General features: G+C 39.4%; 1 protein-coding gene across 3 annotated transcripts in view; it reads left to right on the top strand.

The window, feature by feature from the left end:
- Positions 1-6,551: 6,551 nt before the first annotated feature.
- The window catches only part of matr3l1.2 (matrin 3-like 1.2), a 32,426-nt gene continuing 12,926 nt past the window's right edge, over positions 6,552-26,051 (top strand). The window contains exons 1-20 of one of the 3 annotated variants that reach the window (XM_083560687.1): positions 6,552-6,610; positions 11,415-11,584; positions 15,650-16,592; positions 16,987-17,048; positions 17,345-17,383; positions 17,674-17,783; positions 17,863-17,918; positions 18,042-18,155; positions 18,611-18,736; positions 19,039-19,194; positions 19,303-19,427; positions 19,516-20,053; positions 20,316-20,436; positions 20,650-20,669; positions 21,265-21,387; positions 22,362-22,490; positions 22,577-22,699; positions 22,793-22,923; positions 23,877-24,273; positions 24,391-24,568. In XM_083560687.1, coding sequence (XP_083416813.1) covers positions 15,828-16,592; positions 16,987-17,048; positions 17,345-17,383; positions 17,674-17,783; positions 17,863-17,918; positions 18,042-18,155; positions 18,611-18,736; positions 19,039-19,194; positions 19,303-19,427; positions 19,516-20,053; positions 20,316-20,436; positions 20,650-20,669; positions 21,265-21,387; positions 22,362-22,490; positions 22,577-22,699; positions 22,793-22,923; positions 23,877-24,273; positions 24,391-24,568 — 3,313 coding nt within the window. In that variant the 5' untranslated portion in view covers positions 6,552-6,610; positions 11,415-11,584; positions 15,650-15,827. Of the gene's footprint in view, positions 6,611-11,414; positions 11,585-15,649; positions 16,593-16,986; positions 17,049-17,344; positions 17,384-17,673; positions 17,784-17,862; positions 17,919-18,041; positions 18,156-18,610; positions 18,737-19,038; positions 19,195-19,302; positions 19,428-19,515; positions 20,054-20,315; positions 20,437-20,649; positions 20,670-21,264; positions 21,388-22,361; positions 22,491-22,576; positions 22,700-22,792; positions 22,924-23,876; positions 24,274-24,390; positions 24,569-26,051 lie in introns of those variants that run through there. The other 2 variants (XM_083560689.1, XM_083560688.1) reach the window with 2 other exon arrangements.

The following is a 26,051-nucleotide window of genomic DNA, read 5'->3' as shown; positions in this document are numbered from 1 at the left end:
CTGCCTTGGTTTAATCTAACAAATGCAAATGTGCCAGGCCTCACACCATGGACCATAACTTCACTCAGCTTATGACATTTGTGTACAAACATACATCGGAGACTGAAGTGTTAGCAAGTTTTCATTTTATTCATGTCATTGTATTAGCAACTTTTCATTCTGTTTTCACACAATTTTGTATAAATAAAACAGACTTGTGTTTCCATAAAATGTGAATGTGTGTCTTAAAATTTGCAGGTCAGTCAGTGTGTGGGATATTTTGTATAGATACGGCAGGCATTTCTCTAGGTTTTCATGTCAAACACAGAGGTTTGGCCTTGGATCTGAGCTACTCTGAGTAAACAAATGCAAATGTGCCAGGCCTCACAGGTAATGGGTGTGTTTGCACAACAAAAACAGGAGAACAATGGAGCTGAAGACCTGTGAAATCTCAGCAGGGGTGCTAGTAGGTGTTAGGTCCAGGGAATTTACGCAAATTTGCGCAGGGTTAGTAAACCTTAAGATGTGTCAGTCTTTTGGGCTGCACTTAAAGCACTGTTTTTTCACATGAGGTTTCTTTGTTTACTTGCACTTTTTCCCCTCAGTTATTATGACACATTTGTCCCCCAAAGTAAAATCGGTGCTCTCAAAGCAATAAATAGACACAACGTTCACAGAATAGACCACAGCAAAATAAATAAAATTTGTTTGGAAAAAAAAAAAAATGTATTCCAAATCAATCTTTTTTGTAAAATTATTTATTAAAGCTGTAACCACGCAGCTGAATCAATGCTAAAACATTTCCACATACAGCACTAACATTTCAATTAGGTTTTCATTACTGTGTATATAAATGAGGAATTGGAAAGGAAGTGGTAATATTCTTTTTGCATTTGAATTGTTTATGTTACTGTGATTAAAGAAATTTCTCATTTCTCATTTCAGGTCAAAGAATATTATCTACATTCTATAATATATTTCCTGTACATGGGAATAAATTGCCTGCCTTGCTCTTGCCACAAAAAATCCTCAGTGTCTTACTCTGCTATATGGCTTTTGCATTCCTCCGATTCAGAAGCAACTTGTGACTAGATTCATTACTTCAAATAAGAGCGACGAACACATGAAATATGCTGTAGGCTACCGTTGAGTGAATTTTTTGAGTAAGCAGCATGTAAAATAGGCAGCATGCAGATATCTAACAGCTTGTTTTGTTTGCTCAACTGTGTTTGAGGCAATTTCATTCATCAAATGTTGCCAGGTTTAAGCAAAATGCCCCTTCATGACAAAAAAAAATCTATATCTCAAAAAACACAAAATTAGTTTAGACAATTTCTGCATGGGCAGATGTTATGCACAACATTATAAGACTTTCTTTTCCCAATCTTTTTGAGGCACAAATCATTTTGCACATCATAACCACACTGCCGGAACTGTTACTTTGATTTGTTGAATGTCGAATTTCTTAGACATTTCTAATCATTTGCTATAAAACAACCCTCTCATTAACCGTCTTCTCAAACAGTGCAAGCAAGGGGCAGTATAAATCCTGTCCCAGTGGGCCTCAATGAGCTCTTATTACACTTGTGTTTGATTAACATCTGCAGCTGCTTTTGCCACTATGAAGCAAATGGCATTTATGAATACTCCTCAAGTCTACCTGCTCGACAGTGTCAGACTCCATACTGAAATTAAACAGACGTGGAGAGAAACATTATGCCCTAAGTGCACTTCTCTTTCTCTCCGGAACGTTCAGACGATTGAAGCAGCTGTGGATCTGCTTACAAAAGGAGGAACTTTCTCTCCACTCTCTCATGAGCAATTAGAGTGACCCTCTTCTCTGTCTTTTTCTTCTCCTTCCTCTCTAGTTTTCTCTTCCTGCTGCCTGGCCTCCCCCTACCTATTCCACTCTTCTTCTCTGTTCCGCTACGCATCCTTCATTCTTTTTTGACTGCTCTACTCTAATAATTTTGTTTAGGGATCAGGTAAAAAAAAAAAAAACATAGATTAACCTTGTCAGATCCTTTTTCCATCACTCGTGTCCTTATAGCAAGTGAAAAACAAATCAGGAGGTTGAGGAAGGGGGTGCATAAGTGATCCCACTCTTTTATAACGGGTCAGACTATAGACTGTATTTCACAAATATCTTGCAAAGCATCTCATGGTCAAAGGGTATTGATCCAGAGAGGGGTACAAAAGAGTTTCATTAACATTAGATGTACCATGGAACACTATGAAGGCCATCATCAGTAAGTGGAGAAAATTGTGATTGTCACTATGATAAAATGACTAAGAACAAGATGTGAGAACTTAGAGATATTTTAGGAATTTCTGGCAAGATGGCCAGATAGCAATGAGAAGACTACGTGACAACAATCTCACATAGTCTCCACATGCCAGGCTAGAGGGAAGTGGTAGTTAAGTGAATAAGACATTGTACCCCCTGATTGGAAAGTCTTGAGTTCAAATCCCAGTACTGCCAAACTGCTGGGCTCTCTACTGTAAGCAGGGTCTTTAACCTTTAACTGATCTGTTGTATAAATTAGTTGCTCTGAATAAAGGTGTCTGCTTTAAATGTAAGCCCGTTCTCAACCCAGAGCCTCCTGAGGTACCAGGGTTCCTATTCCTTTTCTTCTTCAGATCTAACTGATTCATCGTCCTAACTCTAGATGGATTTCTTTTCAATTGGAGACCAGCTGAGGATGGTTTCACACCAACAACCTAAAGTTCCATCAAGTTATTGAACAACTCAAGAACTTTGTGGATAGATTTGGACTGCAATTAATATTAACAGTATACTACAATGGCTCAAGACCTCATTATCTTGGCTCACACAGTGGTGGACGAAGTTCACAAACCATGTACTGGAGTAAAAGTAGAGATACACATTGTGAAATATTTGCCTTCAAATGTAATTGCGTATCCAAAGTACTATGACTTATTATGACTATAATGTCCTATTATTATTTTTGTTACAAGACAATCAACTCAGTTTATATGAAAATATGTTACTCTTAGCTCACCAATCTATTAATAGAATGATATTAATGAGTCAAACACTGATATTTATTAAAATTATCATAAACCCAAAACCTTTGTTTCAACTACTTAAAAAAAATTTAACAAATAAGACCACTGGTGTTGTGGCGAGTTTGAGTCCGGAGTTTCTTCCATCATTTCTTCCTTTAAAAATGTTCTGCTTGGTGTTGAACTGATGCTGAACTGTATGTTTGTGATAACTACCAGCAAGCTGCAATCAAAACAAGTTCAAAACAGAGCGCATGCTTTCCCCTGATTTTATCCGCTCATGGATAAAAAAGGAACAACTCTTTTCAAAAAATGTAGTTGAGAAAAAAAGGAAGATATTTGACTTTGAAATGTAGTGTTGTGAAGTTCAAAGAATTACTTAAGTTATTAATTTAGTTAAAAACGTGAAAAAGCTACCAAATTACATTTACTTTGTCCACCACTGGTCTTTAGGGCTAAATTTACAAACTTATAAGGAACAAACTTCATACCTTCTTTTATTCTTTATAACCTTTTTATCTCTGTAAAGCTGATTTAAGACACTGTCCAGTTAAAAGTGCTATACAATTAAAAATCAATTCAATTAAATAAAAAATAAAAAAAATATTTAATATAGTCAATTTTACAACGAGTTTTGATTCTTTTTGTTTATACAACTGAGCAGTTGAGTGGAAACAGCCTTGCTCAAGGGCCCAGCTGTGGCAGCATGGTGCTACTGGAATTGAAACTTACAAGCTTCTGGTCAGCTCACCGTCTCCACCACTTATGTTCTGATAAGGTCTATGTAGAACAAACTAATGTAGAAAATGCTGGACATAATGCAAAACATTTTTGGTTTAAAAAATGCAAGGCAGCTCCTCACTCAAAGAACACCATACCCTCAGTGAAGCATGGTGGTGGTGGCATGCTATGCAGTTGCTTCTATTCAGCTGGGATCTAGATGAGATAATTCTAGTGGGAATCACCGATAGCACCAAATACCTATCTATTTTGGCACAAAGCTTACAGGTCTCTGTTAGACAGCAACTTTCAGCATGATTATAACAACCCAAAGCAAAGAACAACCCAAAGTGCTTTATAACAGGCAAAGGTTGTTTTTTTTTTTAGTGGTAGCGCAGTCGTTAAGGTGCTGGGTTACTGATCAGAAGGTCGGGGGTTCAACCCCCGGTATCGCAAAGCTGCCACTCTTGGGCCCTTGAGCAAGGCACTTAACCCCCTATGCTCCAAGGGCGCCGTGTCATGGCCGACACAAATAAAGGCTATTCTATTATACAGGCTATTTTACTTTGTTTTACTTATTTTTGTCCCCGTTAAAAGCTCAAAAACGATCTGACACTATTCGTCTTGGTTTCTGTTTTTACCTCACAAAATCCTACCATTTTAACAGGGAGGTGTGTGTGGATTAATATTTATTTTGTCACTTTTGTCAATCAAATCGAACAAAACGATTCATCAAAAACATGGACACAACACATTTTCTGAATGTTGATTTTTTTCACATCGTTTTCAAGTATATTTGTTTGAGGAGAGCAGTGAGAATTGACACCCCTAGTAATATTGTGCAGTTTAATAATAGGTGACGACTCTCTTCGAGTCCATCAGGGGGAAATGAATTCAAAGATGAGCATTCTGAAGACTGTATACTGTGTAATCTGCTGTCTTGGCTTACAAGCATCCGATCTAAAACCCTATTATCTTCATATAGTTTTAGAGTGTGGATACTCCTGTAACACATCTGTGAACACATAAATATGATTCTCTGTTATTTCCGCATCTTACAGTATTTCCACCGTTGTAAAGTCTGCTGTTGAATCAATGAAAAGAGACACTAATTTCTAACTGCCTTGTAGAATAGACACACCATATGGGCGAAAGTTTGTACCTGACTTTAAGATTCGTATCTGCTTCTTTGAACATCCCATTCCACATTTAGCTCCTACTTGTTATAACAACCTCCACTCTTCCAGTAAGATGTTCCACTAAATTTTGGACTGTGTAATGGAGATTTGTGGTCATTCAGCCACAAGGGCGTTAGTAAAGTCAGGTAGTGATGTACTGTAGATGAGGTGAGTAGGCGTGGAGTGCAGTCAGTGTTTTAATCAATCTCAAAGGGCTTCAGTAGGGTTGAGGTCGGAGCTCTAATGCAGGAGATCTTCCACTCCAACTTATGTAAAGCATATCTTCATAAAGTCGGCTTTGGGCACAGGGGCATTGTGATGCTGTGATACAGTTTTGGATCTTTCATTTTCAATGAAGGGGAAAATGTAATGGTACCACATCCAAAGACCGCAGGTTAAGGAAGAATCACAAATGGTTAAAAACAAAGTGTGGTGTCCCAGTAGTTTTGTCTATATAATGTACATTGATTTGAAAACATTTAAGAAGTTGCATTCTTAATATCTTGAAATGTTTGGGGCCTCTATAGCACCAACTGAGCTTAAGTTATTCATGGTAAACCTGCCTCATCTGAGCAAAGTGCTCCAGATTGGTTCTTCCCTAAATCAGTAAGAAATGCCTGAGATAAGCCATGTAGTGCCGCCGTATAAAACTAGAGCACAATGATGCGTCCTTCTTCTTTTCCTTCTCCTACTCCCCTTTCTTATTTTTCTATGCATTATTATGACTATTAGTAGTATTTAATTATCAGTATATACATTATTGCAGTAAAGGTAAATACAATTTTATTACTATTTGATGTGATGATGTGTTGTGGGCAAAAGCCCTCGTTTGCCCTCTGCTGTTTGATTCTGTAATTACACCTTTGAAAATGTAACCCATCAAACTCATTTGAAATGAGATATTCGTCTCGTATATCCATAAGAAGGACATGTATGTAATATATTGTAGGAAAGCTGTAATGGTTGTGTAAGATGTGTTAGATGAGCCTGAGATGGCTGGCATGATTGTTCTGATCGATTGGTTGTGAATGAATTAAAAAGCACTACATACCAAAAGTGATCCTGGAAGCCTGGCCTAAATATCAAATGGTAGTTTGCAACTAATGCAATAAAACATGAATATGTTGAATAAATAGGTTGGATATAAGGTCTGGTTAGTTAAAGTGTTGCATTTTCAATAGAACAAAACATTCCACCAGGGGTATACAGTAATTTCCCCGTTTATCACGGTTGCAAAACCACCAGCGATAAACGGATGCCACCCCAAAAAATGCTTTTTATTTAATTTTTTTTAACGTCCTCCCACATATTTAAAACACACCGAAAACATTTGCAAGAATTTTATTGCAAGAACATTTTTCTTTTATTTTTTATTATATTTTTATTAATAAATTTCATTATTTCAACATAAAACTCCATAAAAACTATTTCTAATAAGAGACACCGGGAAAATCAGCTAAACAAATTAGTTATGTCGTAAATGCAATTCTGCGATAAACCGGGGACACGAGATTCGAACCACTGTCTCCTGTATCCCTACCTCACACCTTATTCTTAGATAGGCCTCTGATCTGCAGTGACCCTGACCAGAATAAAACAATTCTAACGATGAAATGAAATGAAATGAAATGAAATGAATAGAATAGAATAGAATAGAATAGAATAGAATAGAATAGAATAGAATAGAATAGAACCCAGCCATCAGGGTTACCCAAGCAAATATGCGGATCACAAACCAAAAATTTCATACCGAATCGGTCGAGGCCCATGTTACCAACGACCTCCACAAGTATTGGTGGAGACTGAAGGAAGAAGACTGTAGTGTAAGACAGGGGTTCGGTGGTGGTAAGAAGGTGCTGGTTAATTGGGCAACTACTGCAGAAGTGAGACAGCTGGAAAGACACCAGACATCTGGAAATAAAAAGGAAGACAAAGAGCCGTGGTGGTGGGATGAGTAAGTGAGAAAGAGGTTGGCAAAACAGAATTTGGATCGACAGAGTGATGAGAAAAGTAGGCAGGAGTACAAGGAGATGCGGCAGCAGGTGAAGAGGGATGTGGTGAAAGCCAAGGAAAAGGCATAGGAGGAGATGTATGAGAAGTTGGACACTAAGGAAGGAGAAAAGAAATTGTAGAGATTGTACAGGTTGAGGGACAGAGCTGGGAAGGATGTGCTGCAAGTTAGAGCAATGAAGGATGGAGATGGAAATGTGTTGACTAGTGAGGAGAGTGACGAATGAGGAAAATGAGAAAGAGAGAAGGTTGGATGATGTGGAGATGGTGAAGCAGGAAGTGGGTAGGATTAGTAAGGAGGAAGTAAGAGCAGCGATTAAGAGGATGAAGAGTGGAAAGTCGGTTGGACCAGACGACATACCGGTAGAAGCATGGAGATGTTTAGGAGAGATGGCAATGTAGTTTTAAACCAGAAGGTGGATATGTACAAGTTCTTGTGATCAAAAGTGCAAAATAATGGAGAATATGTTAGAGGAGTGAAGAAAAGGGTGCAGGCAGTGTTAGGAAGTTTTCCTATCCGGCTCGAAGGACCAAATGTTAGGAAGTTTAAGGCATCTCGTAACTCTCTCTCTCCACCCTGGAAGTTAGTGCATTGGTCAGATATCAGTTCTGAGGGGGTGCCCCTACATGCTATAAATCTCTTCAGAGCCATGAGGAAGGAATCAGTGTCTATAGCTGTGGGAAGCTCAATGTGTACAGATCGTGTTGTAAGACCTTTAAAGATAATTCCCCATCTTTTCTACAGACGTCTGCCTATTTTGATAGGGAAAGGTCCAAAACAATCCATTCCAGTACTGTAGAAGGGTGGTTTGTGAAGTCTCCAGCGTGCTGGAGAAAGATCAGCCATTTTAGGGTCCTCAGGTTTAGCCTTCAGCACGACGTAGGCGTCCTCCCACCTGTATAAGCTGACTGGCTTTATCGAATTCTGGGGCTAAAGTGAGCAATCTATTTGTAGAGGATACGGGCTTACCAGAGCTTAGTTGCTCGTATTCTTCTGAACTACTTTGTTGAATATTACGGAAGAGGAGATGTTCTGCTGTCACATAGTCCTTAGCTGTAGGTATACTAGATTAATCTAAATCACTTTGACGTTGCTGAACTGTGGCTTCAACAAGGTCTTTCCAAGAATTGTACTCACTGGGATCTAAGGGCTTTGATGTTCGCGTGACACCACAGAATATACTGGCTCTCCTCTCCACTTTATCTTCAGGGGTTTTAAGGGATGGCAGGATTGGCCAATCTGATTAATCTTGAAGTAAAAAGGGTGGGCCTTGACTCCACCTGTTAGGTGTAACAAGCTCTAGTCTTTTAATCTTTTCATTATATGCAACTGCCTTCATGGAATCCTTCGCCAACCGCCGCTCTATGCTGTTGTGGCATATTAGCTTTCCTCAAAGGGGGAGTTGCGAAGCGATTCACTCCATCTACCATCACCCTGGTTGTTCTGGTTTGTAATTAATCAATTGCCACTTGATCCTGCTTTGATCACGTAACTAATTTCTAATTTCTGTGTGGAGTCTCTCTGCATTCCGGGATAGTTCTTCCATTTGAGGAGTAATAGAGATATGTAAACATCGTTGAGGCTGTAGCTGTTGCTGCAGAAAGTGTGTTGGGCCTTGTAATGTCCAGCCTAGTCTAGTTGTTATAGCTGAAGGACCTGTTATAAGGTGAGGATGGTCTGCTCCTATCAAAAGGAGGGGTTGTACTTTATCAATGGGCTGTAAAGGAATGTCCTTTAGGTGTTGGTATCTCTGCTGGAGTGTTGCAATGGGATAAGAGTGCTCTGCCATACCTAAGTGCTCAGAGGTAAAGGCATTCTGGATCCAGTAACTCTGTTGGGGCTGCGATATAGAGTGTACTCTAAAGGAAACTGCTGCCCCATTGAGTTTCTTGAAATCTTGTTGAATAGTTCCTAATGTTAAATCTTCCTTCTGTCCTTGTAGCCCTAGTTTTTTAGCTGCAGCTGGGAGTAACATAGTCCTTTCGGACCTGTCATCGAGTACTGCATAAGTGTTCAGGGCTCGATTGTTGTGTTGTAATACAACGGGGATCACTTTTAGCAGAACACGCTTGGAACCTTCTGGCCTGTCCAGATACAGGGTTTGTTCGTGGAACTCACTAGACAGGTACTCTCCCTTTGAGGTAGGCTATTAACCTCATGAAGGATTTGAAGATGTTTCCCACTGCACAGATGACAGGGCTTCTTTAGGGTACAATCTTTAGCCAAGTGTGATCGTCCACATTTCCAACAACGCTTGTTGTCTTTGATCCACTTAATCATCTGATTTGTACTGAATGCCTGGAAAGTGGTACACTGGCTTTAATAATGTTCGGTACTATAGCAGTATGGGCACAGAGGTCTGCTCTGTTCAGGTCCCCGTCCTGGCTCGGACTGATGCGAGGGCGTCAGCACTCGAGTAACTGTTTCTGGGGGGCGGTCAGCTCCATGCAGGACAGAAGCGAGTTTATGTTTCGCCACTGGGCCTGGTTTGGGTCGCACCATCCTACTTATCTGATCCTTTCTCTGATTCGAGTTCACAGAGTCTTGACACCGGGATTCAAGCTTGAGCCACTCTGCCAGATCCGGTAGAGTGTAGGAATTCTGATGAAGAAGGTGTCGTTTGAATGAAGCACGCAAATCAGGGGGTAACTTAGTGAGTAAGCATGCTGCATGTGAGGCGCACCGTAGTTCACCATATCCCTCTGAGCCTAATGAGTTTAGGAGACCCACGAGAGCTTGAATTTGGAGAGCGAACAGATCGAAACTGGCTATATCTCCAGGCTCTACATTAGGAGCATCCATGACTTCTGTTATCTTAGTTAGGGCTAACTGAAAAGGTAGTCCATATCTGTCATTAAGCATAGTCATGGTGTCTGTGTATGGCCGAGAGGAATTCAGGAATGAGTCTGCTATTAGGCAAGCCTCTGTAAACTTGTAGGAGAATCTGATACTTAAAGAGTTCAGTTGCATCGGGAGGGAGGATGTTATTGAGGGCTAACTTTAGATGAGTAAACTCTCTAGGGTCTGGACTGGTGAAATCTGAAATTGTTGGATGCGAGCCCCTACAAACATATCCGAAGATACGGCACTCTGAAGCTGCCCCATCAAGGGAGGATATTGTGAATTAGGTAGATGGGCATATGTATCTACTTCTGACTTTAAGGGACTCTTACTAGGGGGCACTTGATGTTTGCGGGGGCTAGTTTGTAGAGTATAAGGCACTGGCTTAGGCGCTGATCCTGCAGGTGGTTTATTGATAGTCGAGGGCAATAAAACCGATGTCTATCTGAATCGATGTCGCCGAGGAGCCAGCAGCTTTACTGTTAACTTCTGCATATTCTTGTAAAGGACCTTAAGTTCTCGGAGTTCCTCCAGAATGGCCGCCTTATCTTCACGGAGTTGCCTATTTTCCCTCTCTATGTCATGACTCTTTGAGTGGCTCTTTGTCTTTGACTTATGTCTAATGGGTGTGAGGGCAGCCTATTCCTCCTGTGAAGAAGGCTCCTCCTCTTCATCACTTTTGAAAGGCTGTGTGGTGAGCCACGGTCTATCATGTTGTATGTCGGCATCCGAATGCGGAGCGCTAGTAGCTCCCGTAATTGCGTCAATGTCCTCAGCATGTGAACTTAGAGGCAGGGAATCAGTATAATCAGGGGGTAGCACACTAGATTCATCTTTCATCGTGCTTAACTGTGTTTCCTCTTCTTGTTCATGTGAACGCTGTGCATAGTATTTCACGTCATAGTCTTTAAGGTGGGATGGGGGCTGAGTTCTGCGGCTTATCTGGCTCGAAGGACCAATGTTAGGAATTTTTCCTATCCGGCTCGAAGGACCAAATGTTAGGAAGTTTTCCTATCTAGCTCAAAGGACCATATAAGGATTCTCACTATCTGGTATGCGCTGATCAGGGGATTGTACTCGCCCCAGCACATCAGTAAAAACACGATACAGGATTCAGAACACTCTACTTTACTGGGTATAGAATTTATTGTATATGAGGTGAGCTCCGTGTTCTGGCCTTTTATACTCTTGTTGAAGGACGGTGCACTGTGATGTCACGGGTAGCTTGTCATTGCTTGGTAAACTGTATGTCTGCCTCTAGTGGTAAAGCGTGGAAATACAACTAAATAGGAATCCTTTCTTACAGGCAGGGTGGAGTGGGTGGAGAAGAGTGGCAGGAGTGATTTGTGATAGAAGAGTGAAAGGGAAAGTTTATAGGACTGTGGTGAGACCTGCGATGTCTGGTTTAGAGACAGTGGCATTGACTAAAAGACAGGAGGTGAAGCTAGAGGTAGCAGAGCTGAAGATGTTCAGATTTTCATAGGGAGTGACGACGATGGACAGGATTAGAAATAAGTTTATTAGAGGCACTTTTAATATGAATACAATTTGCATTTGAATTTGGACTGCGCATGTAGCACGTTTTGGGGCAAAGTAAGGGGGGTGAGATTGAGATGGTTTGGACATGTGCAGAGGAGGGACATGGGGTATTTCGGTAGGAGACTGCTAAACAGAGGGGCCGATACGCTAGAGGGCAGTGTGCACCATTGATCGGTACAAGAGTCTCGACGACGGAAGACACGTGACCGGAAAAGCGTCAGTCAGGTGATCTTTTCAAGCCAGACTAAAACGTTTTCGCTTTTGCAGCTTTGACGGTGGAATTAAAACAGTAAGTACTTCGAGTTTATTACACTTTATGTAATAGATAAGTACATTAAAATGTGCATAAGGGCGCAAATATGATTTGCATTCGGAAATTTTGTTTCTCGGTTTGCCATTTTCTTGCCGCTATTAGCATGCTAGGTTTAATTAGCCAGTAGAAGTCGTAGGCATTGTGGCAGTGCTGCAGACTGGACTGGACTGGACTGGACTGTACTATACTGTACTATACTACTGTACACCAGGCCACACTGACTGACTAATGCAGGGGGGGAAGAAGTGTGCAGTTAAATAAGCGCTAAGCTTTTATTTTATATTCTCAGTCTGTTACACTCCATTATCCTTCTGCAGTTCTACAGCACATGCGGTGTGACTTTAGCCCAGGCCTTTTTCTCCTTCTCGGCTTTGAAAGTTTGCGTTTTCACTGTTAGATTGGTTCTTTATTTTAATCTCCGAACATGTTGGCCATTTCTACATATGTACAAGTTTATTCAGCTTTCCTCACATTCAGCAGCTCTCCTTGGCTTAAGTCGGGAATGTCTTAACATCCTACAGCTTTGCACCTAAACACATTTCTCCCACACAGGAATCCCCATTAACCTCCTCTGTCTTTTTTTACTTCCATCCCACATCCCTATCCATCAGATTTTTATTTTCTCTAGTGATTTTCTTTCCTAATCTTTATAATAATAATAATAATAATAAAGCTCCTGTTGGTTACATACAGATGTCTGAACTCTCATTTGCATGTATTTATATCTCCAGGAATAAAATTAACAAATAATTTTTTTTTATCCACCCAGGATAATTTGTTATATTTAGGGAAATGAATACACGACCCCCAAGCCTGAATGCTCTATATCTCAAATTGACCACATTTGCGAGCTGAATTTCTTGGAATTCTGGAAGTCCTGGGATGTGACCCCACAACCTGCTGTGGGGAAACCTGGATAGCTTTTTTCAGCCTCTATACATATAGGATAATAGAGAATTTGTTTAAGTCTATAGCACAAATGAAGGCAAAATGCTGTTTAGGCCATTGTTTTTAAAGTGTGTTTATTCCCTAACTGCAAAATTCACCCTCAAATCTGGTATTATTTTGCATAAAGACGGCCTCTTGTCTATTGGTCTATATGTCGGCACCTTCACATCGTTCTAAATTATTAAATTGAGCATGTTTATAGATGCTATTCCCGTTCTGATGTTATGCATCTAATATCTGTCATTGCATAGTACAGGTACACAGCAACGAAATGCCAAAATTTACTTGTTTAGGCCCTCGAGTGCAGATTAATATGTAACAGGGCTACACGATTTGGGGAAAAATGTCATGCTGCGATTATTGCGGTCAATTTTGTGATCGAGATAGAATAAATGGTATCAGGAGTCCACTTGATTGGATATCAAGGAAATTGCGCACACATTAGCGATAATGCTAAAATGTGTGTTTGTAAAACTTTTACCAAATGAAATAGAGAGAGAGAGAGAGAGAGAGAGAGAGAGAGAGAGAGAGAGAGAGAGAGAAAGAGAAAGAGAATGAGAATGAGAGATATTGGGAAGCGCTGACTTAATACTGAAGACATCCAAACTATGAAAATACCACATATGGTAATATGTAGTAAACAAAAACCTGTTATTACCCTATTTATTTATTTATTTATTTATTTATTTATTATTTTTTTTTTTTATATAGCTTTTCAAAGGTGCCAACTGAAATCTTTGCACACTCTTTACATTCTTTTTCGTTCTCCATATGGTAGTCTCATGGAAGAGTTTTCTAACAATCTTGAAGAAGTACCCAGAGGTGTTTAGTGCTTGTTGGCTGCTTTTTCTTTACCCTTCAGTCTCACTCATCCCAAACAATCTCAATTAGATTTAGATCAGGTAATTGTAAAAGGCCAGGTCACTCTCCTTCTTGAACAAATAGCTCTTATATAACATAGAGCTGAGTTTGGGAGTCATTGTCCTTTTGGAAAACAAATGTTGGTCCTATTAATTGCAAACCAGATGGGATTGCATGTCACTGCAAAACGGTGTGGTAGGCATGCTGGTTAAATGGGCCACAAGCATGTCACTCTCACAACTCCTCCTCCATGCTTACAGTGGGAACCATAATTGCATAAATCCCATGTAGAAATATAAAGGGCCCCACTGTTAAACCAAAAACCTCACATTTGCATTTACCAGACCAAAAGACACTTTTCCACCAATCTAATGACCAATTCATTGTTTTTATTGGTTCTTATTGTTTTTACTAAGTGATTAATTTTATTTCCCTGACACAATTTGACCATGAATCCGCTGTTTCCGAGGCTGGTAATTCTAATAAACGTATCCTCTGCAGCAGAGGTAGCTCTTGGTCTTCCTTATCTGGCACTGTCCTCCTGCACTTGGGAATACATTTTAAGTTCTTTAATTTTTTTGGATTGAGTGACCTTCAAGTAATTATGGACTAGCTTTTCTGTTTAATCTTTACTTTACTGATTGTTTTTCGCCATAATATGAATTTCTACAGTGGTTGTAGTAGCACTAATATGGCTATTGACTGTACCCAGCCTTCCTCTGTACAAGACAACTGATGATTTAAAGCACGTTAAGAAGGCAAGATGGCCACAAATGAACTGTGGATGAGGCATACCTGTTCCAGGTGAAAATCTTGTGAATCTGATGAGAGAATGCCATGAGTGTGCCAAGCTGTTAACAAAGCTAAATGTAGTTACTTTGGACAATCTTAAATATAAAACATATTCTGGGTTATTTCACAGGTTTTTGTTTACTTGATAATTTCCATACAATTCTTTAAAAAGTTTGGATGTCTTCATTAGTAATATACAATTTTGTAAAGAAAAAACACTAAGAAGATTAAGGTGTCTATGTATTTGACTGCTAATTTACATTATGAACAGAACATTTTTGTGCAGTTTCCTGTCAGTGTGCTGACTCCAGGCGTAAACGGCATAAAATCTTATGTTGTGTTACGGTGTTAGTGAGCGTACATCGGAAGTACCCTCCAAATCGAAAGGCATTGTGTGTCAAGAGTGTGAGAGACTGTATGAATTTAAGTTCACACAGAATTAAAACACCACAACAAACTGGCCTTTACTAACTCGTATTCACTGATTGTACAATATGGTTTTTACTGATGTTTTGTGGTGATTTATTTATTTTTGGCTTGTAGATATTTCGGAAAGCATTTTAACTTCCCACTTCCTTGAAAGCCTCTTGTCACAATTACGTCTGTGCAGTGAAATTTGCATTTAGCCAGTAACATGCATATTCACACGTTCACGTGTTGTGGAAAACACGCAACACTCGCTTCAGTTAATAAACACCATTACATTTCCCAGTTGGTCAGCCAAAGAAGCTGAAACCTATGGCTTGTGTTCTTGCCATTTATTCTGTTCAGTTCCGACTTAGGTAAAGGAGTTCATAAGAATTCGGGAAAAGCATTCGTTCAAAATAAATAGCCGTCCTTTTCATTGGTGCATTTAAAGCATGCATTAGTAAAATTTTTCTCTGGGAGAAGAAACCCAATTGGATTTTGACCCTGTGAGGTAATTCCTTGTGTTTCTTTCACATGTTGTTTCTAAATCACCTATTTAGGGAAAATGTTCGATATTATAGGCTCACTTGTTTAAAAAACAAAACAAAGGACCTCCATCCTGGAGCCATAACAAATAAACGCTTTACATTGTTCTGTCTTTTTCTGAATTTCTACCCATTTGAAGTCAATTGTCTATTGTCTGATTCTAATTCTAAAATATATATGTATAAGCTGGTTCATGCCTCCATGGTTTTCCTTCCTGGCTGTGATATACAATGCTTTCTTTCATTCCTCGTCATTTTAAACATGTACATATTTCTATCCTTTAACCGTTCTCTCCGATGATCTTTACTCGAATCTGTCATAAAATCCATATAGTCTTTTCTGTAACTCCTGATGTTTTGGGTCATGTTGCAATGTATTGTCATGTTTTACTTCTTTTCACTGTCTAAATATCACTGACTTGCTTAGCTATGGCACTGCTAACAATTCGAATAGATTAGAAATCATTGCTCCGTTGTCTTTCTGCAGACCCGTTTCATTCAGTCATAGAAGAGGATTTGTCCGTTCTCACCGTTGGCTTATCTTTGACTTTTGGAATTTTGTCCACGGACCGTCCTCTTTTGGGACCAATCGATCAGCTCCATCGTTCTTTACTTTTATCGCCTGTCTGAGGTCGTGTCGCCTCTCCCTGTCATTTTTTGAAGCAATGTCTCAGAAGCTGACGCCGGACAACTCTCAGAAAGGCTTCGCCGTAGGCCGGGGGCTCTTGGCCGCCGCCGAGACTCTAAACTTTAGCATGAACGAGTCTCGGCCCGATCCGTACAGTTCCTCGTCCCAGCAGCACGGAGGATTGATGGGATTGGGTGGAGTAGAAAGCCAGGATTCCTCAACCATAGCCCCTCGTCGTGTGGGCAACCATCTCAGCAATACCATGAAGCTTTTCGCCAGCCTCGGTCTCTCCCCCAATGACTTGGACGCGCTGGCCCAGGTGCCTGAGGAGAACATCAGTGTGGATACGCTACCGCATCTTATCATGCAGCTGAAAAACCGGAAAGCAGAAACCAGTCGACTTGAACTGCTCTCTCAATCGCTTTCCCCAGACCCCTCATACAGAGGCGGTCGTGATGAGTGGGGAGACGTGCAGGGAAGACGTTCCTCGACTTCTACTAGCCAGAGCCGCACTTCTCAGGCTGATTTTGGCTACAGTTCTACTCAAGATTTATCCTCCCGCAGCTACGATATGCTTGATTACGGGAGCGGTGGCAGCAATCGAGATCGCCAGTATTCTGAGCTTTCCACTGACCGCTATGGTGGTTTAGGCACGACCTCATCTTCATCGTCCAGCGATCTCTTTATGCAGAGGCGGATGGGATCCCCATCTCAGGGCAAAATTCAGGATTTCTTGGGTGTCATGCCGCACATGTTTCCCCATGTGTGCTCCCTTTGTGACTTTGACGTGCATTCTTCCATGGTGAGTAGTTCAGAACAGTTTCTTTCACACTTCAGCTTTTTTTTTTTATCCCCCTAAACATATCAGCCACATGGTGAAGAACACCTGTGTCCAAAGCTGTTGGTTCAATTCAGTGCATCTTGGTTCTCGTCCAGTGTGTTTAATATGTGGTTCTTAAAGTAGTCCGTAGTCTTCTACAGATTTTTGCTACAGTGATCAAATTCAATTATAAATATTGTAGTTGAATATCCTCTTTAATTCCAATTTGTTGTCTTGTTTGAGAGGTCAGCTTATATTGGGGCACATTTGTAAGAATTTTCTTATTATTGAATTAAATGTTTTTAATCAGCTGGACAGTGTTACGGTAACTTTTGTTAATGTAAAAAAAAAAAAAAAGTGTGTTTGATCTTTGCAGGAATGGACTCAGCACACAACTGGGATGCGGCATGCCGAAAACCGGAGGGTCCTTCTGCAGCTGTATGTCCACCATGACATCCATACGGTTTCATTTGCTTTTAGGTTTAATTTATTTTTATAGCTTAAGCGATCAGCTATTAATGAAAATCCTTACTGAGGTCCACTGTCATTGCAAGAGCGGCCTCTAGAGGCAAATTACTGACGCCACATCCTGTTTGTTTTACACATGATGCTGCACGAAGAGTGTTATATTGTATTTATTAATATAATTAATGCATTCATATTTATTTCACCTAACATATATTTACACCTACTGTTGACCCATGTTATATATTTTTCTTTTCTCTTGTTTGTAGGTATCCAGAGTGGGACCCTCAAATGCCCTCTGGCCGAATGTATGTAAATCCTACCTTTTTGTAAATATGTATTGCAATGATTGACAAATTAATGGTGAAAAATAAAATTGTGGCTTTGCTCTGGTTTGGATATTTATGTAAAGGGGAAAATAACTTGTGGGCCAACACCTTACCAAGATACTTTTCGTTTGTGAATGTGGTATTGATAGGAATGGATACAGCAGGTCATGTCTACTGATCTCTGCCTTTCAGCTTTTCATAGCATAAATATTTTCTTTTAACAGCAAGATTATTTCTGATGTTCAGAGTATTTCCATTGTCTGTTTCAGGTCAGATTCTCTCTCTCTGAGCTCAAAGAACCGATCAGATGGACTACTGGGTGCTGCTCCATCATCTGCATCATCTATGAGGCAGCGAACTAGCATGGGTTCAAACTGGGGTAATTAGTCTGTGTACAGTTTTGGTTTTGTTGTTTGTTACTGTTGTTTAAGGTCTAACTATAATTTTTTTTTTTTAAGGATCTACATCAAGCATGAATATCTCAAACAAATCATCATATTCTGTAACACCCAAGGTAATAATGCCATTAAGACAAAATTATGGTGTTACATAATTCTAACTATTTTGTGCTACTTGTTATCAAAATGTCATTTGATATACAACTTTTTTGTTTTTGTATTTTGTCATTATGTTGCAGATCAGAAGCAGGGTAGTTGTGGTAAAATATGACGAGAAGCCAAAGTTATCTGCTCTGTTTGCTTTAGCCAGTCGTTTCGGGGCCATTCGGGAACACCTCGTACTCAAGAATAAGGTAACGCACCCCATAGAATTTCTCCCCGTTTTTACACTTCACGAAATTTCATCTACATACTTTGTATGTAAAGGTTCCCTAGAATTTTGGTTTATGAACTTAAAATGAACATACAGAGCAAACAGTCTCATACATGCCGAGCACTATTTTGCATCCAGTAGATTATCCTGTGGGTTGACGTTGTAGATCTTATGAGCTTTACAGTAAGAGCATGGTGAAAAAATAACCTGGACAGATAGCACCATATATATATATATATATTTATATGGCATTATCTACTTTAGTCATTTTTAACTTGAAGTTCAGATGTATTTTGTATCCATGAAGGAATCATTCTATATTTCTAAAATTCGTGCAGGGTTTTTGTCATTAACCGATTAAACGGAGTATGCAGTCATGAGATTTATGAATCTTTTATTTTTGCTTCAGCGTTTTTACTCCTGTTTATTCGCTAGGCCTTTCTGGAGCTTATGACACACGAGGAAGCTGTCGCAATGACCAACCACTACCAGAACAAGCCTGCTATTTTACATGGGAGAGAAGTGAAGATTTACTTGTCCAAGGAGCTGCTGGTGATTGAGGTTAGACCACAATGTAAAGACTTTAAATAATATAATTTTGCATTTCATACAGTTATTCTTCAATAACTGCTCCCAAACATTGTATTTTAGCAGCTGTACTGTAGGTATGCAGTCTATTATATGTTTGATTGTTTAGTTTAGGTTTAAAAATATTTTTTCATCTAATTTTAGATATTTCAGATTATATGAAAAAAAGAAACAAAACAATGTGAAGGCTTCATGATGCTTTTTATTAATTAGTTAATTCATTTATTTATTTTTACTGTAAAAAAAATAGTTCATGCAAATACGTTTTACTGCAGAAAAACGACAGGCCAGAGAGGGAGAACAGACCTCGAGATTCCGGGCCAGTGGTGTTCTTTTCCAATTTGCCACGAGAGACTGAGAAGAAAGCAGAGCTGCTCACAATAGCCCGCAGATTCGGCACCGTAGTGAATCACCTGTTTTTGAATGATCAGGTAAATCTACCATTAACCCGGTTTTCTAATGGTCAGTCTTTCAGTTTAATGCAGGGGCCTGTAAATGCATATTGCTAGTTTAAAAAAATTTTTATTTCCTTTTTCCAGGCATTTGTGCAGATGAGTAACTCTGAGGATGCAGAGATGTTAGTGAAGTACTACACTATCCATCCACTGACCATAAGTCGTAGGACCATACATATGAATATCTGCACCAAATACAAGACCTTAACGTGAGTAACCGGTGTGTATATAAAGTAGCCGTGTTTGGGACTAACCGCCTGAGAAATCTAATAAGACTATTATCAAAATGTGTTTTAGGGTCAAACCTGGTAAAGGAGAGCAGTTAAAAGAGGACTTGGAAGAATGTGGTCCGAAGAACAGCAGCAGTAGAACAAGTTCCAAAAGTTCATCCAAGCCCCAGAGAAGCTCAAGCTCCAGAACTAAAGAAAGCTTGTACGAGAAGGCACAGGAGTCAAAGCCTAAGGAAGAGGACGAGGAGGCCCTGGCCGGAGCAGGCTCTGGCGATGAAGGGGAAGGTGTTGTGGAAGCTCATGATGAAGAGGAAGAGACCATTGCTGAAGACCCGGTGACGGAGGAATCTGCGACTGCACAGCCAGATCAGCAAAGTGCCATGGAGTTTGAGAATTCAGCCATGGAGCCAGAAAAAGAAAATCTTCAAGAAGGTGATAAGACGGGGATTCCTGAAGAGGAAACAATTGAAGAGACCCATCAAACAGAGCAACCATTGGAGCATCACGAAGATCAGGAGCAGGAGGACAACACGGAAATCAAAGAATCAGAGGGTCAGGATGATGCGGAGCAGGACGAAGGTGCTGCTGATGATTCTCTTGAGCAGGTGAGTGAAAAGAGCAGTTAAGTTGTGTATTATTAAGAAATCTACATTTTACAATATCTGGCTAGAATCTGATGTTCCAGGACCTGCAACTGTACACCTTAACACAGTCATTGCGTCATTTGGTTAAAAATTCACCTCATGGGCAGAAATGTAGGGCTTAGACACACTGCCCTGCACCCATCACTGTTCACACAGCACATTGTTCAGCTTTCCTGTTGGTCATTAGATGATTATAATGTTTTGTCCTTCTGTGTGGTAATAGGAGGTACCTGAAGAATGTGATTTCCCTGAAGACTTTGATGAGTTTGTTACTCTGGATGAGCTGGCGGAAGATGATGAGGCTGAACGGGTCGACTCACGATCTAGAGATCGAACTTCTTCAGGTTCTGCTTTTTAATGCTTTTTCATATTCAACACCAATAGATTATTCTGGCTAGTACTTCTTACCAGCTGCCTGTCCTTGCAGTCCTATGTTTGAGATGATTATGTATCACTAGCTAACCAGACTTGGTTTATGAATATATAAAATATTGTAATACTGATTAGAGCTGTATCCAAATGTTATTTATTTACATTTTTTAAACTCTATTTTTTAGGTAGATCCAGGGACAGTGGTGTAAGTATTTCACTTTATTTTAAATTTATATATATAAAAAAAAATAAAATATATATATTTTATTTTTTTAATTTTTTTAAACCTCCTCCTTTTATCTTTGTGATAAGATCTGGTATTAAGTTTTGCCTTTTAGTTATACTAAACTATTAAAGGCTTGTAGGTAGTATGCAAAGGTAGCAGTTAAAGGAAAGCTAAGAATTGTTCCGGGTTCCTAATTTTCAGCTTGACTTTCTCCACCCCCAGATTGAAACGGTTCTTTAATGGTGCTGTAAATTACAGTGGATATTACATTTGAGACTATTTAGCAGTAGCAGTTTAATTTCACTCAATTGTAGTTGAAATAGTGCATAAATTAATTTATGTACGGAAGTTTGTCTTATTTTTGCAAAACACCAATTAGATTACACTTAAATTTATGGGGAAATTTGTATTAAAGTTTAATTCTAAACCCTTAATCAGAACCTTTGGACAGCCTCTGAAAACCCACCAAGTTCTGAATGTTATGCAGTGATTGAGTGTCAAGGCTTCTGGTCTGCATGCAAATTTCATGGAATTTCCAGAGGAAACTGTTATAATAAGCCTCGTGTTTTTACAGGGCTTGAGAGTCGTCAATGTGGTTGGATTCAAACGCAGCTATGGTTATCTGGATGAGATTCTATCTTTGGCAAAGCCTTTCGGGAAAGTTGTACGACACTTGGTTTTGCATTCCAGGCCTGAGGTGAACTTTTTAATTAGAAATAATATTAATCTAAGTAATATCCTGCAGGGTTTACATTTTTTGCTTTATACTCGTTGGTTCCTACATCTACCATTCATTATTTTCTTGATTCGGTCTGGGTATATACAGATGGTCCCCGGGTTACGATCTTAGGATGATGATGGCGATATGACAAAATTAAAAAAATATAAAAAAATGTACGCATCAGGTGATGGACGATACGTCAGACACGCAGCTGGGATCTCTCATATATCTCGCCATATGAGATGACCTACGCGCTGGGACAAGTTGTCTTAGTGTGTAGTTTTTTCTGTTTCAAACAGCAATTTTAATTATAAAATGTCTTCCAAGCGCCCAAGTATGTCGCCTGCTGGTAGTGTAAAAAACGAAGAGGAAAGCCATTAGTTTGGAGCAGAAAATTACGATTGTAAATCAGCATGAAGCAGGAAAGACAGTTATAGCAGCATCTTCGGCTTCAGATATTTTACATTTACGGTGAGGTTATCGTAACGTATCTCCATCGTAATTAGAGAACTACCTGTATTAAAGTTTCAGTAGTAGACATTTCGAGAGAAAAGACCTGCATGTCAATCAATAGCAGGCAAAGTTTGAGCCATTGAGCCACTGGCATCGAGTTTACTGAAAGTTGATAACTGAATAATCTCGAAATCAGAAATCATACAATATTATGTATGAATTCACTGTATAGGGGTTGATGCAGTAGCTAATAATTTACAGAAAATATGGTGTTCATATTATCCTATGTTAAAAGAAATACAAGTATAAAACATTTCTATTTTAATGTCAATTTTAAAAACTAATCAAAATGGGCCCTTTTTCAAATCTGTTTTTGTTTTCCATCAATTTACTAATAAATGCCTTGGTCATTGCTTCAAAGAACTTTTTGAGAACCATAATTTCTCAGAATATATAAAAGTTTGCTTATGTCATTTGTATCATGTTTTGTTGTTAAGGCTTTTCTGGAGTTTAGCACTGAACAGGAAGCCAGATCAATGGTTCGTTTCTACAACGGAAATGTCATCCCATCTGTGTGTGGAAAAACAGTCAAAATTTACCATTCGATGACCTACGCAACCATCCAGGTGAGCCCCATTATTCTTCTGCACAACGAAACAGTGGATCTGATTTGAAGAGAAATGTCTGACATGTTTGTCCTTAAACACTACAGAGCGGCAAAGTCGTCTATATTGGACACATCCCTGCATTTAAAGCATCAGACTCGTCCTTTTTGAAGGTTGCAGAGCCGTTTGGGAAAGTCAGACGATACTATCTGAATCGGTCACGCAATGAGGTAACTAATTAACCGCTTTAGTGCAGTTCTCTACCTTATTATTCCTGTCTCATGTATTCGAGTGTAATAATGGCTTCATGTTTTTGCTCACAGTGCTTTATTGAAATGGAAAGGGGTGAGGACGCGGAGAAGTTTGTGGAGTCTGCTCGGCTGAATCCAATCAAATTCGAAGGCAAACGCTTGCTTGTCTACATCAGCAGGAAGTACAAACAACTCAAACATGGGTTAGTGCTTACTTTCTATTGTTTCAATTAATTTTCTGAATAAACACCCAGTATAACACTCTCTATTTGCAGTCATATTGGGGGGGAAAGTAAATTTTTACATAATAAAAATCATCTGGTCCTTAGCAGGTCTTAAAATGTGTTAATCATCAGCAAGTATTATAACCTTTGTTCTTTTAAGAAGCAATTGTTTCTGCTCATCAATCTGGGAAGGGTTATAAGGCCATTTCAAAACATTGTAACGCTCATTATTCTACTGTGTGAAAGATTAATTGAACAACATTCAAAACAGATTCCAATCTTCCCAGGAGTGGCTGTCTAAGTAAATTCATGCCAAGGTCAGATATTCAGAGAAATAAAAAAAATAAATAAATTGAGTTACAGCTCAGACTTTACAGGCCTCAGTTGACATTAAATATGACTGTATAATTAGGGGGAAAAAACTATGGCAGATGAGACCAAAGTTTAGATATTTGTCTGTAATGCACAGCGCCACATCTGGCAAAAACAAAACAGCATATCAGTACAAACACCTCATGCTATCTGTTGAGCATGATGGCGGTGAAGGGGCTTGTTTTGCAGCCACTAGTCCGGGGTACCTTGAAGTCATGAACTTGGCCATGAACTCTGTATACCAAGGTGTTTTAAAATCAAACGGGAGGCCATCCGTCCAGCAGATAAAACTAGACCAGAATTGGTTAATACAACAGGACGAGTGATTCCAGCACACCAGAAAATCTACAATAGAATGGCTGAAAAACATCAGTCAAGGTGTTGCAATGGCCAAAAATCCAGGTCCCAACTTGAAATGAATTAAACTGTTGCGACAGGACTGCTATGAATAAACAAATACCCACAAACCTCAATGAAATGAAGCCAAAATTGTAAACATAATGTGAGACTGATATTTCCTGTGAATATATTTCATGCTGTTTGACACTTTCATATAACAGACACAGGCCTCCAACCTCAGACGACAAACGGGCAGCCAAAAGAGAGCACTCTGAGGAGACAGAGGAAAACGAGAGCGGGTCCCCATCGAAAACTACCACGGTGCTAGAAGAGGAACCTCCAACCAAAAAAGCTAAAGAGGAGAAGCCTAGTGAAGAGACAACCATGATTGTACCAGAGGAAGAGGGTCAGGTGGAGGAGAAGGAGGAAAAAGAAGAGAAGGAGGAAAAAGATGAAGAGGAGGAGGAGCAAAGGGAACAGGAGAAGGAGGAAAAGGAAGAGAAGGAGGAGGATGTCAAAGCTGAGCCTTGTGAGAGTATTGCTGAAGTGAGCAATGAGCACACCGAGGAACAAAACTCTGATGGAACAGAATCTCAGAATGAAGAGCTCAAACCAACGGTCAGTATTTTGTATTTTTTTTTTCTTTCTTTTTTTCTTCATTCTCCGTGCCTGCACTAGTTGGAAAAAAGTCAGCCTTTATCTTTGCTTTTAACTTTTTATCTCTGCATGGAACAGAAGGTTGACAGTGACATTGATGTTCCTCCTATGGAGTCTTCATCCATTGCATCCTCTGCTGCTGTGTCTGAGAAGAGCCAAGAGCAGACTGAAGCCCCCACGCCTCCAACGGAGTCTGTTAAAAAGCCTCAAACCACTATAGATGCTCTCGGTCCATATGAGCCAAACGTCCCTGTGGGTAAGATATCGTTTTAGTCAAAGTCAAAATTTAATTCATATACCTATACTTGGGTGATGGTGTAAGTTTATTCCCAGAACTCTTACCAATTGGCAGTGATGGATGAAGTACACAAAGCATGTACTTGAGTAAAAGTAGAGATACAGTAGGTAAGATATTCCTCCAGTAAAAGTAGTTCCTTTAAACTTTCAGTTTAGTCAAAGTACAAAAGTATTTGCTCTTTAATGTACTTAAGTATCCAAAGTACTATAATTTATTATGGCTATAATGTTCCTATTATCTTTTTTTTTTTATCACTATACTCTTTGCTTAGTCAACTTAGTGTTTGTGAAAAGACTCTGTTACTCTTAGCACACTAATCTATTATTAGAATGATATTAATGAGTTAAACACTGATTAATATCTAATAAATGATCATGAGCCCAAAACCTTCTTTTAAACGACTTAAAAAAAAAATTAATAAAAAAATGTCATGCAAATAAGGCCACAGGTGCTGTGGCAAGTTAGTCATGTGTTTCTTCCATCATTTCTTCCTCTCAAAATGTTCTGCTTGATGTTGAACTGATGCTGAACTGTATGTTCGTGATAACTAGATACCAGCAAGTGGCAATAGCGGATCGAGGTTGAATGATGCCCCCTGGGTGAACTACGCCATGACCTAACATCTCCCCATTGATTAGTTTCAGCTATGTGGATGAATAAGAACATATTCTCAGAGTAGTCCACAAATTTGGATGCATTGGAGATTCCCCCTTACTGGACTCAGTACAATCACAATAAAACCTGTATGACATCAACTCAATTATAGTTTCCCAAATCAATACGTGCTGTTTAACTACAATCCAACTATCCAAAATGTGTAATTTTGTTGCTTTACACATTATGATCAACTACATGTTATGCAGCTAAAATAAATGTTCTCGCTCTGTGTGAAACACAGAATTACCCAAGTGCTATATAGTTATTTGCCTATTTCATTAAATGCATAAGTCTTTACTATCCTCATAACGAGATGAGTGATGTTATGAGGACAGATGTCGCACCAAGTACCTTTCTAGCTGTCTCCCTTATCACTTCTGCAGTAGTTGCCCAATCGTCCAGCACCTTCTCACCACCACCGAGCCCCTGTCTGACCTCTTCCCTGAATTTTACACTACAGTCTTCCTCCTTCAGTTTCCACCATCTTATTCTTCTTTTAGTCCTCACTCTCATTCACTTCATCTCCTCCAAAACCATCCTACAGATCACCATCGAATGCTGTTAAGCTACACTGTCCCCTAATTTAAAACACAATTTCTTGAAAACTTTTACAAGAATATTGTCTTCATGCTTTGTTAAGTTTGCTTTCATTAATAATATATACATTTGTATAAAGCATCCATATTCGTCCTTGTCCATGTTGATTAGTGTATAAAAAAAACTTGTCATGTATTATTTTTGAACAGATTAAAATGTGATTAATCGTGAGTTAACTTATGACAAA

The sequence above is a fragment of the Silurus aristotelis genome (assembly GCF_946808225.1).
Source record: "Silurus aristotelis genome assembly, chromosome: 14".
NCBI lineage: Eukaryota > Metazoa > Chordata > Actinopteri > Siluriformes > Siluridae > Silurus > Silurus aristotelis.
The sequence above is the reverse complement of the archived record's forward strand: the minus strand, read 5'-3'. Positions and strand labels throughout refer to the sequence as shown.